Source organism: Panicum virgatum, chromosome 9K (assembly GCF_016808335.1).
Source record: "Panicum virgatum strain AP13 chromosome 9K, P.virgatum_v5, whole genome shotgun sequence".
Lineage (NCBI taxonomy): Eukaryota > Viridiplantae > Streptophyta > Magnoliopsida > Poales > Poaceae > Panicum > Panicum virgatum.
The window spans coordinates 14552632-14566970 of record NC_053144.1 but is presented as its reverse complement, the minus strand read 5'-3'; the positions used below and the strand labels follow the sequence as shown (position 1 = coordinate 14566970).

Here is a 14339-nt window from a genome sequence, read left to right as displayed (position 1 = left end):
CCTTGAAAAAAAAACTAGATAGTAAAATGTAAAAGGACGGCATGCTTGCCCTTCACTGAAACATCTATCTAATTGAGCATGGATCTGAGCAATCATTTTTTTTTCTTTTGCCAAATTCATTGGTGTATACAGGTCATCACAGTAAGAGCTCACGCTAAACGTGTATCATCATGAGCCTTCTTCCTCTGGAGAAGAAGAGACGCGTCCTCGACTCTGGAACTGGGCCAAAAAACATGGTGACTACAGGACAAATTTACAAGAGACACGCAAAATAAAGCCACTGTGCACAACTGAATTTTAGAATCCAAGGCTCTTCTCGTGCGAAAAAGCTACCTTTTCAGATGCAAACACTCCCTGAATAGCGCTCGACGATAGGTGAAAAAGTTAAGAGGAATCATATCATAGAAAAAGTTTTAGCAAGAGAGGGCACGGCACCAAATGACCACGAGACTGGCGCTCGCCGAAAGATGTGAATATCCAGACATCCTTGGACGCGGATGCAAAATATCCATAGGATGGATGCTGCTGCCACGTAATTGGAGATGTAAATATCAAGAAATCCTCGGGTGTGGATGCAAAATATCCATAGGATGGGTGGTGTTGTTGCTACTACGTAAATGACTCAACATCCACCTCCACTACAGGACATGCATCCCTTACAACACATGCATGCATGGCATGACCACTAGAGTTGACCGAAGCGCGTGCAGTGTGCCTGCCTGCGTGCTGCTAGCAAACACGCCATCTGTATCATCTCAAAGCTTTAGGCTTCTTGTCCGTAGCGAGAGCAGGGTTAAGTAAACCGACCTGTCCGGTCAAACCGGTGCGGTTCGGTAGCGGTTTACCGGACCGGTTTGATTGGAAATCGGTCAAAATTAAAATCAAATTCAAAATCGCATGTTCAACCGGTTCCGAACGGCTTACCGATCGGTTTGACCGGTTTACCGGCCGGTTTGACTGGTAACGGGTCAAATTTAATTTTTTTTCTTTTTGGTTTAAATTCAAATGCCTGCAAAGTATTCTAAATAAATATTTGTATAACATATTTTAGTCTAAATGAACCCTCCAACCATCTTTTGTACTAATTTTACATTGTATTTGTATACTTTTGTATGCACGTTTTTTTGTTTAACTTCAAATCCCTGCAAACTATATTAAATGAACGAATTTTTGAGAAAATTTGACACCATTAGATTCGTCGCACCTTGAAGTATTTTTAGGAATTTTTTTGAGAATTTTTCATTTTTTTCAATTTAAATTTAAATTTTGAATTTGGGCCGGTTTGGTACCGGCCCAAATCGGAACCGGGCCGAACCGGCAGGTCAAACCGGGCCGTCAAACTGGACCGGTTCCCACCGGTTTGGTGGACTCGAGCGAGAGAAGACAAGGCCTGCAATTATAATAATAAAAAAATACATGTATCCAGTGTCATCCTCGACATTGCAACAAGTTAACCTCTCATGGCAATTGCTCCTGCTCTTGCATCGCCGTGTCGAAAACGAAATGGGGATGGAATCGAAACTTCTTGTGAACGCATACAAATAAACCTTTCAAGCAAACAAGAACGGCGACAGATCGATCGATTTTCAAATAAACCAAACCAAAGGAGTTCTAGCATGCATGCATGTAGGAGTTACAGCACACATTAAGTTTAATTAACCAAACATTACAGGGAGAGATGGTCCAGCCATGGGAGGTCCGGGCGGTCCGCATTATTCAGGACCGAGCGCATACGCGCACGGTGGTTTGCTCTGGGCGATTGATATGCTACATGGAAAAGGTACAACAACACAAGCTAAGGAAAAGACGGCGGCGGCGGCGGCGACGACGACATCAACAAACAAACTGGAAGGGGGCGCCCGGAGCTTCGATTCGAAGAGAGCTCTGGATCACACGAACCCGGCGAGGTTGAGGGTGACCTCCTCGTCGGACGTGTTCAGCTGGAACTCCCTGGATGCCATCTGGACGACGTCGACGTCGTCCTCCGGGTTGGCGGCGGTGGCGGTGGGGGCGGGGGCGGGGGCGGGGGCGGGGCTCGGCCCGGCGCCCGCGTCGCTGTTGTAGTTGTAGTAGTAGTGCTGGCCTGCGGCGGCATTGGCGTTGCTGCTAGTGGCGTAGGCGTCGGCGTTCGGCACGGGCGAGTGCCATGCCAGGTGGTCGACGAACGGGTAGGTGCTCCGGTTGTCGGCGGCGGCCTGCTGCTGGTATTGGCTCATCATCATCATCATCTGCGGTGGCGCCTGCTGCTGCAGCGGTGCGCCGTAGTAGTAGGCGTTCAGGTCAAGCCCCAGGTACGGCGGCGGCGCCGCCATGTTGGGGTTCATCGCCGCCAGCTGGTTATTGACGGCCGACGAGCTGTTGCCGGCGGCGGCGGCGCTGAGGTACAGCCTCAAGGCGGCCGGGTCGAAGCCTCCGCCCGGGGCCGGGGCCGGCGCCGCGGGCGGGCTGACAACCTCGCCGTCGTACCCGACGTTGTACGAGGACGGAGGGGAATCGTCCGACGGCGCCGGCGGCGCGGCGGCTAGCTCGTCGGGGCGCAGGCTGCGGATGTACTCCTCCAGGATGGACCACTGCTGGCCGGGGGGCGCCTCCGCGTTCTTCTTCTTTTTCAGGCGGCGCTTGGCCTTGAGGCTCCGCTTGGTGGCGTTCCAATGGTTCTTGACGGAGTTCTCCGACCGCCCCTCCAATGTCCTCGCGATCATCGACCAGCGATTCCCGTGGACCTTGTGGGCCTCGATCAGGTTCATGTCGTCCTCCTCAGTCCAGGTGTTCTTGGCCTGTTTGTTGCAGGACAGCGGTCGATCGATCATCAGTAAATGAAGGATCAGCGTAATGCACACAACAAGTGTACCTGAAGAAGACAAGATTTTGCAACATACAGCAAAATCCACCATAGATCTGCCAAATCCGGCATGTTTGTGCACAATACCAACTGTTGTAATTTCAAATCCAGCAGAATTTTTTCTTCCAGCTCTGCGTACTATCATCAGTGGTTACTCGATCGGTACTAGAACATCAAACTTCCATCACGGTAGGCATAACCAAAGATTTAAAAGGATTCTCCACAATTAATTCGTGGCCTTGATGAAGAATTGCCACACATAGTGGTCCGAGTAAAGACACATGCATCTACTACTCCACTAATTCTTGCGGAGAGTAAATACCCACTTTCGAATGGTGAGACCAAAATTTAGCAGGATTCGTAAGTAGGAATTAAAAGCAAGGAATTCCCCTCAAGAACCATGTGACGGATGGAGCAAAGGCAGATCCATCGTCCCCCCAAATAAACTAGCAACACAAATCGCTTCAAGCTTGCACGCATCAAGATCCAAGAACAAATTAAATTAAACGAGGAGAGTGAGAAGAAGATGTGCATCCGCACCTTGTCGATCTCCGGGCGCAGGTGGTTGGTCCACCGCTCGCGGCACTGCTTGCCGATCCGGCCGGGGAGGTGCCGCGCTATGGCCGCCCACTTCCTGTCGCCGTACACCTCCACCATCGCCTTCAGCATTCTGCGCGAGAGAGCACGGATAGATCGAGCGATAATCAGTACAAGTTCATCTCGCGCCGGTCATCGATCGACCACAAGCTGGATCGATAGGTAAAAGCTTAATTCCGCCGAGAGCAAAAACCAAAACGAGAATCAGGAGTTCTTCGATAGTGTCTTACTCATCTTCTTCCTCGGTCCAGGGGCCCCTGACTGGCGGCAGCCTCAGGACGCCGCTCCCGGCGCCCGCCGGGAGGTGCTGCTGCTGCCCACCGGCGGCGGCCGCGACGCCATTCCACGCGGCGTGCAGGGAGCTAGGTGCGGGCGCCAGGTACCCTTCGGGCTGGACTATGTTGCCGCCCGGCGCCAGCATGCCGGCGCCGAGCAGGAACGAGGAGCCCATGCCGTCAGGGAACATGCCCGCCGCGCCGGCCAGCATCACCTGCTGAGCGCCGCCGCCGGCGAGGTGCGCGGGACCGGCTGCCACGCCGTGGCTGAAGCGGACCGAGCTCCCACCGTCCATCCGCACCCCCGCAAGCTAGGGCCAGGGGGAATTGCGGAGGCCCCGGCAAGAATTTCTTCTCGGGGGAAAAAGTGGGGAGGAGGAACAGGCAGTAGAAGAAGGGTCACCGCGAGCAAGTGAGGATCCACTGTGCCGGTCCGGGCAGCGATTTATAGTAGGGCCACCGCCGCCGCTGCCGTCGATATCGACGACCGTCTCCCGCATCCGACGACCCGCGAGCGCTCCTGCGGGGGACCTTCCAACTCTCTCTGACCAGCTTCCCCCGGCGCTGACCCTTATCTCTTCACCTCACTGCCCACGGGCCCTACGCACGCGACGTGGACGGTGCGGGAGCGGCGGCGTGGCCCGCACCTGTCAGAGATGCTGAACTGGTGCGGCGCGGATACTGCTGGTTTTATTGCAAGGGATAGGACGGATACGCTGTGATCTGTGGGCGGGCGACGGACGGGGCGGCGTGTATGTTTGCATTTCCGCATTGCTCATCCCGTTCACGGGCATACACTTCGCATCTTTTTTGGAAGGTAAAAAAAAAATCTCAGGCCGGGGTGCCGATTTGACGGCTGGGTGAAAAAACGGTGAAACGTCATGGATTGGAGGAACGGAAATGAGGTGAGGTCTGGAACGACAACTGACCGGCGGTTACTTGATAAAGCCGTTATATGTATTTATGAAAATAATTAGCCGCTAAAGAATTTTGTCGCCTTGTATATGATGGAGCGGATAGTCTCACCCCGTTCATGTTTGTACGATTCGCTTTAGGAATGTACCCGCTGGCATGACGGTTAGGAGAACAAAGAAAGCAACGGATACAACCTATATTCCAGGGATGTGGCGCGGAATTCGGCTTTTTCATGTCGCGACAATTCTAGAATCGCGAATTTAAGGAGAAAAGTGACCGTTAAACCGGTATAGCGGAAACGTCATGCATCGGTATAGATAAGCGGCATAAAACAACAAATGATTGCTGATTACTTGATAAAACGCCGCCATATATTTATAAAAAAAATAATCTGTGAAGAATTTCGCCGTCTTTACAAGGTGGAGCAGCTAATCCCATCCATTTAATCACAAAAGTCCTTTTCTCATAGGTTGGGTGCAAACAATTTTCATGTAGCCACATATGGACTGCGGTTGCAAAGGACAGAGGCGGCCATTATACGCGAGCTGCAACTCAAGCATGTCAGTACATATTCAATTCATGTTTATTTAATATCTAGATCATAAAACTCGGGAGGGCATTGTCACGTAGATGAAAATAGCAAGTAGAACCAATGAATTTTGTACTTCTCCGCTCATGTTTTCAAGGGGCGCAGGTTGAGTGAAAAAAAAGGGAAATCTTGATGGACAGGCCGGTGGTCTGCAAGGCCGTTTCCCATTTGGGCCAGCCCAAGTCGGTACCTGGTGAAAGATCCAGAACACACACAAAAAAAGTGGAAAGTGAAAAGGAATAGGCGCGCAACGTGGCGTAGCCGCGTAGGGGTCGCAGGCCAGGGAGCCATCCGGAAGTACGGTTGCAAATGTCATACTTCATGACCGGCTGGTTTATTGCAAAGGAGAGATGGATACGCCGATCCCTCATTCCTGGGCGTGTAGTACGCACATTCTTCATCCCCTTCATCAATATGCAGTATGTAACTAGAAGGTACCAATGCAAGAAGGGTATTGATCTGATGGTAAAGAGACAAAAATAAGTGGATGCAATGTAAGTTTTGACTTAATTTGCCTCCAACACTTCATCAGAGAATTTTCCTTTGTTATTCTAAGAGCAAAAGGTAAATTTAAATCCCATATGACCTTATGCTAGAAGCCCTTGTGTAATTTATCAGATTTTCTTTGCTCTTTTTCCGTTTCATAATATTATGGACGCTTTGTATTTTCGTTGAATTAATATATCTAATCAATAGGTGTCGCTCCTCTCCTCTTTCTTAAAAAAAATGTAAGTTTGATGGGTTTGGCAAGAAATTCATTTCTTTCATGTCGCGACAATGTTTTCTGGCGAATTTAAGGAGAAAAGTGTTTTCTTTCATGCATTTTGACAAGATGAAAAATGTGAAACGACAACCGATTGGAGGTTACTTGATAGAGCCATTTCTTCAGTGAAAATTAATCTCTAAAGATTTTTTTATCATTTTGTACAAGGTAGAGCAACTAGTCTCGTCTGGTTAATCGCTTAAGTTCCTTTTTCGTCGGTTTAGAGCAGGCAATTGCCATGTGCCTATGCAGGCTTGGGTTGGAAAGTTATGCCTGCCGCAGCTTAGTACGTGATATATCATATATATAATTTTCAAAAAATAATGATATATCAAATATCTACGAGACAAAGGCAAAATAACATTTGCAAGACTGCTTATTAATTCGAGATTATAAATTCATGTCAATCTCTTAATAAGATTCCGGAGCCGATTTTTTTTTTCATCTTGCTCGTCTTTTAGGAAAAAAGAATTTCCGATTGTTGAGTTGAAAATAGAAACACCATAATAAGGAGCGACCTGGGCTGCTGGGCTATTGGACTTGCGAGTTGGCCCAGCGGCCACCACAACCGTTAACTGGCTGAAGGAATAAAAAAAAAAGGAATTGGCGTCGCCCGGACTCGAACCGGAGACCTTCAGTGTGTTAGACTGACGTGATAACCAACTACACCACGACACCTTGGTGTCGATGCTACATATAAATTTTATATGTACTATAGTATATGCGTCATCACATTTCTAAGATTCCACGGCCAACCAGTCCATCCACCATGACGAAAACAACGATACGGGTTACCATATCGAAATTACCAGTCCAAATCTATATCTATAATTTTTGGTTTCCACTCAAAACTAACGTACCAAATCTATATCGGATTTGTTCGGGTTCCCATTACAAAGTAAGGTTTGCACCTAAATTTTTAGTTTGGTACGTTAGTTTGGTCCATCTATGTTATTGACAGGTGGGCCCACGGTCCATCAATTGGAATCCTAATAGGAACCCGAACAAATCAATACGAATCCCAATACAATCGAAAACCGAACAATTAATACATCACGTGGTTACGGTACATGTTGTACATTGAGTTTCCACCGAAAAATTATTGGGCTCATATATTTATTGGTAAAATTTATATTATTCGTAACAACTCACGGACAAAATGCTAGGCCAATCCTAAAACGCAGAACAACCTTCAGGTTTGGTCTGTCCTGTCGTGCTTCTGCGTGCCCACGCCTCCGAGAGCTAACAGCGGCATGAACGCAGGTGTCAACTGTCAGTACACTACTACAGTCTACAGGTTTGTGTGATTATATTGTGTCGATGTATATAGCATCTTTTTTCCCACTATCAATAAAAATATACTGGTATGACAGGTGCGGCTGTAACTGCACATATAGTTTTTATAAACATTATTAAATATTTATCTGCATCATTTTTATAAATATTATTAAAACTTATTTATTATCTGCATCATTAAAGAAGTGTTCTGGCATTGTTTTATATATATAAATATTAGAACCTATGATCTATCTTTATGACTAAAGATGTGTTCTGGTGGTCATAGTAGATCTTTTGAAACCTGTTTAGTGCTGGGTACAAATCCCGATCTCGACCTCGAACATTTTTTTGTCATTTGTTTCTGCGGTTTTTTCTTTTTTTTTTTTTATATTTTTTAAAAATAAAAATTTCAAAAATATATGTCCGTTTTGAAATATTTCAAAAATACTCCCCGGTCGCTCCCCCATAGGGCGACAGGCCTTAAGTGTAATTTTTTTTTTCAAATTCGCAATGAGGTCCTGAGAGAAAAAAAAGCCCTGTCGCCCCCCCAACGGGCGACAGGGTCCTGTCGCCCACCCATGGGGCGACAGGGGCCTCTTTGTCATTTGAGTCTACCATATGCCGCCATTCCCTTTATCATTTGAGCATAAAAATTCAGGAAAAAACAGAGGGGTGAGAAGAAGAAAAACGGCGAAGCTCTGCCGAATTGCGTACTTTTTGAAATTGTGGAAGGGCACTGCTATTGGGTCACGTATGTCTGGGCAAAGAATGCCACATTTGGGAAACCCGTGATCGCCGTGCTGAGCAGTGGCAACCTGTGATCTCGTACTCGCAGCTAGATACACTATGGTTCCTATTTTGAGCTATTCGAGCGTGTAGTCGTCATCATCGCCAGCAGGATCTCGGCCGCTAACTCCTACCGCACCTAACTTTTCCTTCATTAAATCACGGGAAACAATCGCAAGAACTTCCCTTATTTCACGAGCATTATGGAACCCACAAACATAATAAGTTCACATCAATAGTATTTATAGAAACAAATGACAAGTAAACTACCACAATCATAAACATCGGATATAAATAAGCGGTCCACAGCTATCTCATTACAAATAAACATCAGAGATACAAACATCAGATACATCTAAGGTGAAGGTCTCGTTATCTGGTCGAAAGGAGGAAAAAGAAGGTCCGGCGCCCGCATGGGGGTAGAATCCTACGCAAAAAATGTGGATGTTAGCGTACGCTCGTATATTTTGTCATGACATGTAGAAACCGAAATACGAAACATAAACTAACCTGTGTAGGCCGGTATCTGTGGCCCCGGTACCATCCCTGGATACGGTCCGCCAACTGGTGTTGTCCCTCTAAACATTCCAGTATGGCCGAACGCAGTAGCTGGATCGTATCCTGTATGTGATATTAGTAAATATGTAGGAACACTTGATGTAATTTTAAAGAGATATCTACGTTACCTGCACTTGGGAAGAACTGCGACGTCAGCCCATGCATGGTCGACGGACACGGGAACGACGACGAGGCCTGAGACGACTCGTGGCTGTCTTCGTACTGCACACGGCTTCCGAAGTTGTGCACTACCTGACGCAACTGATCACGCTGCCTCGACCATGCCTCTGTCTGCTCAAACTGGGTCATTGGGGATCCGGCACGTACCCTCGTCAAGTAAGTCGAGCAGTCCGTCTCCATCATGTTGCAAAGGCGAAGCTGCATCAATTCAGTAAAGGTACAGTTACAAACACATGAATTATCTTATATATATATATATATATATATATATATATATATATATATATATATGCAAATATCATCAAGAGACTCACCGCGCCAGCTAGTGCCTCCACGTGGTGCCGGCCATAGCCATCCTGAGGCCTCGCCTGGTGTGGCTGCGGGTGAGTGTCAACAAAAACCAGACGAGCCCGAGTCCGGGGTAAGTACCAGGTGAGGTAAGCCCTAAAGGAGCTGTCTGTGTGTGGTCCTGTTGGATGGACCAAGTGCTCGTCTGCCTGCTCCCATTGGTCCACCCACGGCTGGATCTTGGTGATCCAATCATCAGAGCACGGCAAGCCACTCCTTGACAACCTAGAAAGTGGACCACGAAGAATCGTTAGATTCGACACGAATGTATGAGCCAAGTTCATTCATAATTACCTGTGGTCCTGGCGACTGACACGCTCCAACGCGGTGGGCACCGGAAACTCCTGGCGCTGCCTAAACTGTCTCCTGACTCTCCAGGGGCAATATGCCTCAACCGCGATGTCATAAACCAGGACGGCTGAAAGGCCCTTGTTTGGTTTTGGTAATTGAGTGACAACTTAGGTGGACTAATAAGTGTTTATGTTGAGATACACAGGAAATTAGTCCACACAAAGACACTAGTATGAGCAACATGTGCCATGGTGGAGAAATGGCTAAGAGTTGATGCTATGCTCATATAGTGTGATCGAGGAGCTCATTGCATATGAGACATGACATGGAGTCATGTGACCAAAGTGGAGAAGATCAAGACAATGCTTGGCTTGATGGACCGGTTGCAATGGAGAAGGGCAAGTCAAGGCTTTGAAGCGATGGACCGCGAGGCGGTGAAGCTTGGGCAAGATTTGGCGCCAATGGACCGAGGCAACGGTGAAGAGCGAGCAAGGTCAAGATCGATGGACCAAAGAGGTCATGTGATGATATGGAGTGGATCATATCATTCAAGGAAGATCAAGCCAAGTGTTGACTCATGAAGATGATCAAAAGGCTTGATGGAGTTTGGTGCTTGTGTGGCATCAATATTTGGAAAGATGAAATGGAATGCGCAAGGCAAAGGTATGACTTGTAGGGCATTTCATTTCACCGGTCAAAGGTTGTGTAGAGAAGTGCATGACCGGATTTAGGATAGATGGCCGTTCTATCAAGAGGGGCAAACTTGTTTGCATATCGGTCATCTAGTGCCACTTGAGCGATCTAACATTGCAATGTAGCTAGGATCGAGTGGCGTGGTGAGATCAAGTGAAAATCCTTTGAAAATGATTGTGAAATGCTAACACACATGCACATGGTGTTGTTCACGTGGTTGTGTTGGCACATTTGCAAAGGAGAAAGAGTTGGAGTTGATGTTGATCAACATTGGGAAGTAAGAAAGGTTTTTCGGTGTTCTCCGGAAATTAGGTGGCTCTTGGAGTGGAATACTGCTTTGATCCATTGTGTTTTGGATCAAGTATTCAGTTGGGTTGTGTAGCCCTCTGAATTAGCTTTCCATAGAGTCCAAGATCACCTAATTTGGACATCGGAGCTAAGAGTTATGGCCGTTTTACCGAGGTACATTTCTGCTGGAAATAGACCTGCGGACGGTCCGCTAGACCTGCGGACGGTCCGCCCTTGAGTGGCGGACGGTCCGCCGTTATCTCGGTTGAGCTCAAACAGAACCGTTTTTGGCTCTGTGGGTGGTCCAAAATGACCTGCGGACCGTCCGGTCCATGGGGGCGGACGGTCCGCCTTTAAAAGCTGAAACGGGCGCAGAAACTTGGTTGTTCTGTCTTGGGTGCCCAAAATGACCTGCGGACCGTCCGGTCCTTGGGGGCGGACGGTCCGCCTCCTACTGAAATTTCTGGGACAGAAACACTGCGGTTTCTGTGTGCGCTCACGTTTTGAACTGCGGACAGTCCGCCCCTGGGGAGCGGACAGTCCGCCGGTAACTTCCAGATTTAGTCAGAGATGTTTGCAAATCGGTTGGTTCGAAGTTTTGAACCGTGGACAGTCCGCCCCAGGGGCGCGGACAGTCCGCCCGGGGCTCTAACGGTCGACTCTGACACATAATCATTGCAGTTCTAGCCGTTGGTTTTAAATGGCGGACAGTCCGGTTTTTGTGAGGCGGACAGTCCGCGAAAACTCAGTTTTCACGGGATTTGAGTGTAACGGCTAGTTTGGGGCCTCCCTCTATAAATAGAGGGTGTGGCCGGCCATTTGAGATGGCTGAGCACTTTGGGGACTTAGTGTCCATGTGTGAGAGTGCTTGAGAGCCCTCTACTCACTCTAACTTGATAGTATTCATCCGATCGAGTGAGAGAGCGATTCTAGTGCGATTGCTTTGAGAGATTGCATCGAGTGGCACTAGGTGATCGTGTTGCAAGCCGGTGTGCTTGTTACTCTTGGAGGTTGCCACCTCCTAGACGGCTTGGTGGCAAGAGACTCCGTTGAAGCCCGCAAGAAGTTTGTGCGGTGCTCCGGAGAAGAGTTTGTGAGGGGTATTGTGCTCACCCCGCGGGAGCCGCGAAGAGCAACTCTAGTTGAGCGAGACGTGAAAAGCAACAAGTGGTCCGGCCGGATCATGTGCTAGAGCTCGGTGTGAGTACTCCACGTGGGAGAGTGTGACTTGAGAGTCACCACTAGCAAGAGGATCGGCGGCAACGTTGGAGCTTGTCTCAACGGGGATTAGCTTGGTGGCAACCAAGTGAACCTCGGGATAAAAATCACCGTGTCAACTTTGTCTACTCTTCTCGGTGGTTTGCTTTCTCCAAATCACAAGCATTGTATTTACATTGTTCTATATCTTGTGCTTGTGTAGTTGCTCTCTAGTGATTAGTTAGCTTGTGTAGCTTGCTAATCAACTTCTTGCTTGTGTAGCTAGAAGTAGAGATCCTTGTGTATCTAGTTAGCTTGTGTAGCTTAATTAGTTGCTCTTGCTTAGATTGTGTAACTAAGCAAGTTGAGCTCTTGGATTTGGATTGTGTATCCTTGTCCTTGAGCATCTAGTGAGCTTAGGTTGGCTTTGTGCTTTTGCTCATTAGAATTGTGTAGGAGCTCCCGCGGTTTGTGAAGTACTAGTGCTTAGGCTTGTGTGTCTTGGCATTAGATTTATTAAGAGAGCTCTTACTAGCTTGGCACTCCATTTGCTTTGTGTAGGATCTTTTTGGAGGTGCCTTAGAGTTATAGTTAGAGGGGTGTAGTCTTGGCTAAGCGAATAGTTTCAATTCCGCATAAGTTTCGGTTAGCCGGCGCAATTAGTTTTAGAAAGGACTATTCACCCCCCCTCTAGTCCGCCATCTCGACCCTACAAGTGGTATCAGAGCCGAGGTCTCTCATTTGTGGTCCTTACCGACCCGAGAGGATGGCGACTTATGGGTTAGATGTTGAGTGTCCACACATTTTTGATGGCACACACTTTACACGGTGGAAAACTTGGATGATATGCAATTTTGAATTTATTTGCCCTCAAATGTGGTGGATGGTGGATGTAGGATTTTCTCATGTGTTAGATGAAGGAAATCTAACTCCAACACAAGAGAAATGCCTAGATCTAGATATCCAAGCTACTAACATTTTATTTAGATCTTTGCATAATTGTATACTTGATGAGATCATGGATATGAAAACCGCACACGAGATTTGGAGTTATCTCAATAAGAAATATGGGGCGGCCTCCAATGATGATGATGATTTTAAGGCCAAGGAAGAAGTGCATAAGGATGGTGAGCATATTCACGACATGGTACTTGTGGAAGATTGCTCCACCTCATGGTCAAGTGATGATGATGATGATGATAATGATCTAACTACAACAAGCTCACTTGATATAATTGATGGTGATAATTCAAGTGTTGCAAATGATGATCCTATTCCAAGCACACTTGTTAATAAAGGTGGTTCATGCATGGATGATATTTATACTTCAAGCTCATCTCCATCATCACATTGCTTCATGTCACAAGGTGACACAAAGGTATCAAATTGCAATATGATTGATCCTAATTCATATGATGAGCTCTTGAATAGATATGCTAGCATGACTAAATTATTTGAGGAAGTGTTAGCCAAAACAATCAAATTTGAAAAAGAAAACTCTTTTCTCAAAGACACATGTGAACAACAAAAGTATCTACTTTATGTCATAAGTTGTTCACATGAGGAGCTAAAATTGACTCATGAGGAGCTTAGTGTTGCTCATGAAAATTTGGTACTAGATCATGCTTTACTCACTAGCAAGCTTTCTAATAAAGAAATTAAAACTAGTGAGAGCTCATCACATGGGTCAAAGGATCAATTGCAAAATGTTGCTAACCCTTGTGATGTAGGCAAAAAACATGTATCCACCTCATGTGATGATTTATTGTCTATGCCATGTACTTCACATATAGATGCTTGTTCTTCTTCTACTATGCAATATGAGACTAACCTTGTAGAAGAAAATAAAGAGCTCCAAAGTCAAGTGAAGTATTTGAGCAACAAGATAGAGAGATGGACAAAATCAAAAGTCACCCTTGAAAGCATAATCAAAAATCAAAGAAGCTTCGGTGACATGAGTGGCATTGGTTCCATCGAGAGCAAAGGCAAAGGCAAGAAATGGAGCAAAAATAAATATAATAGAAAGATGAAGAAGCAAGAAGAAATGAAGCTATCTCATTTCATGTGCTTTCAATGCCATGAGATGGGACATCTTGCAAATGGTTGCCCCAACAAAGAAAAGCTAAAGTTGAAGAAGGAAGAAGAGAAGCTTAAACATATCAAATGCTTCAAGTGCCGCACTTGGGGTCACCTCACCTCAATGTGCCCAACCAAGCAATTGGTGAAGCAACAAGAACCTCAACCAAAACCACAAGTTGAGCAAGAGAAGGTACCCCAACCTCAAGTCAAGATCAACCATGATGACCAAGTTGATGACTTGAAGATGATGAAAAAGAGAACAAGAAGGGGTGGCAAGGCAAGAACAAGGCATCCAACTCACATTCAAGATGCCAAGAAGTTGAGCAAGAACAAGATTCAAGAGAAGAATCCACATGCTCACATCAAGTGCCATAGTTGTGCAATATTGGGTCACCTAGCTTCGGGTTGCCCAAACAAGTTTGAGAAGAAGGCTCAAGCAAACAATGAGAAGCAAGGCAATGAGAAGCATCAAATGAGTAAGGAAGAAAAGGCTCAACAAAAGAGAAGATGCTACTTATGCCGGGAAAGGGGACACATGGCTTATTCATGTCCCTTAGGTAACAATTCTAAGCCTATTTCAATTGATGCAAATATTATGCTTAGAAAGGATGGTAATGGTACCTCATTTGTTAGTATTGCAAAACATCCCGCTATTCATAC

General features: G+C 46.6%; 1 protein-coding gene and 1 non-coding gene across 2 annotated transcripts; both read right to left on the bottom strand.

The window, feature by feature from the left end:
* Positions 1-1889: 1889 nt before the first annotated feature.
* Positions 1890-4010, bottom strand: LOC120647740 (transcription factor CSA-like). Its single transcript, XM_039924595.1, has 3 exons — positions 3670-4010; positions 3383-3512; positions 1890-2771 (listed from the first exon to the last, which is right to left on the bottom strand). Exons 1-3 carry the CDS (start codon positions 4008-4010, stop codon positions 1890-1892), a joined length of 1353 nt encoding a protein of 450 aa, XP_039780529.1.
* A 2575-nt stretch (positions 4011-6585) lies between these two features.
* On the bottom strand, positions 6586-6659 carry TRNAV-AAC. Its single transcript has one exon. It is a non-coding gene; the product is annotated as a tRNA-Val (tRNA).
* Between the last annotated feature and the right edge of the window lie 7680 nt (positions 6660-14339).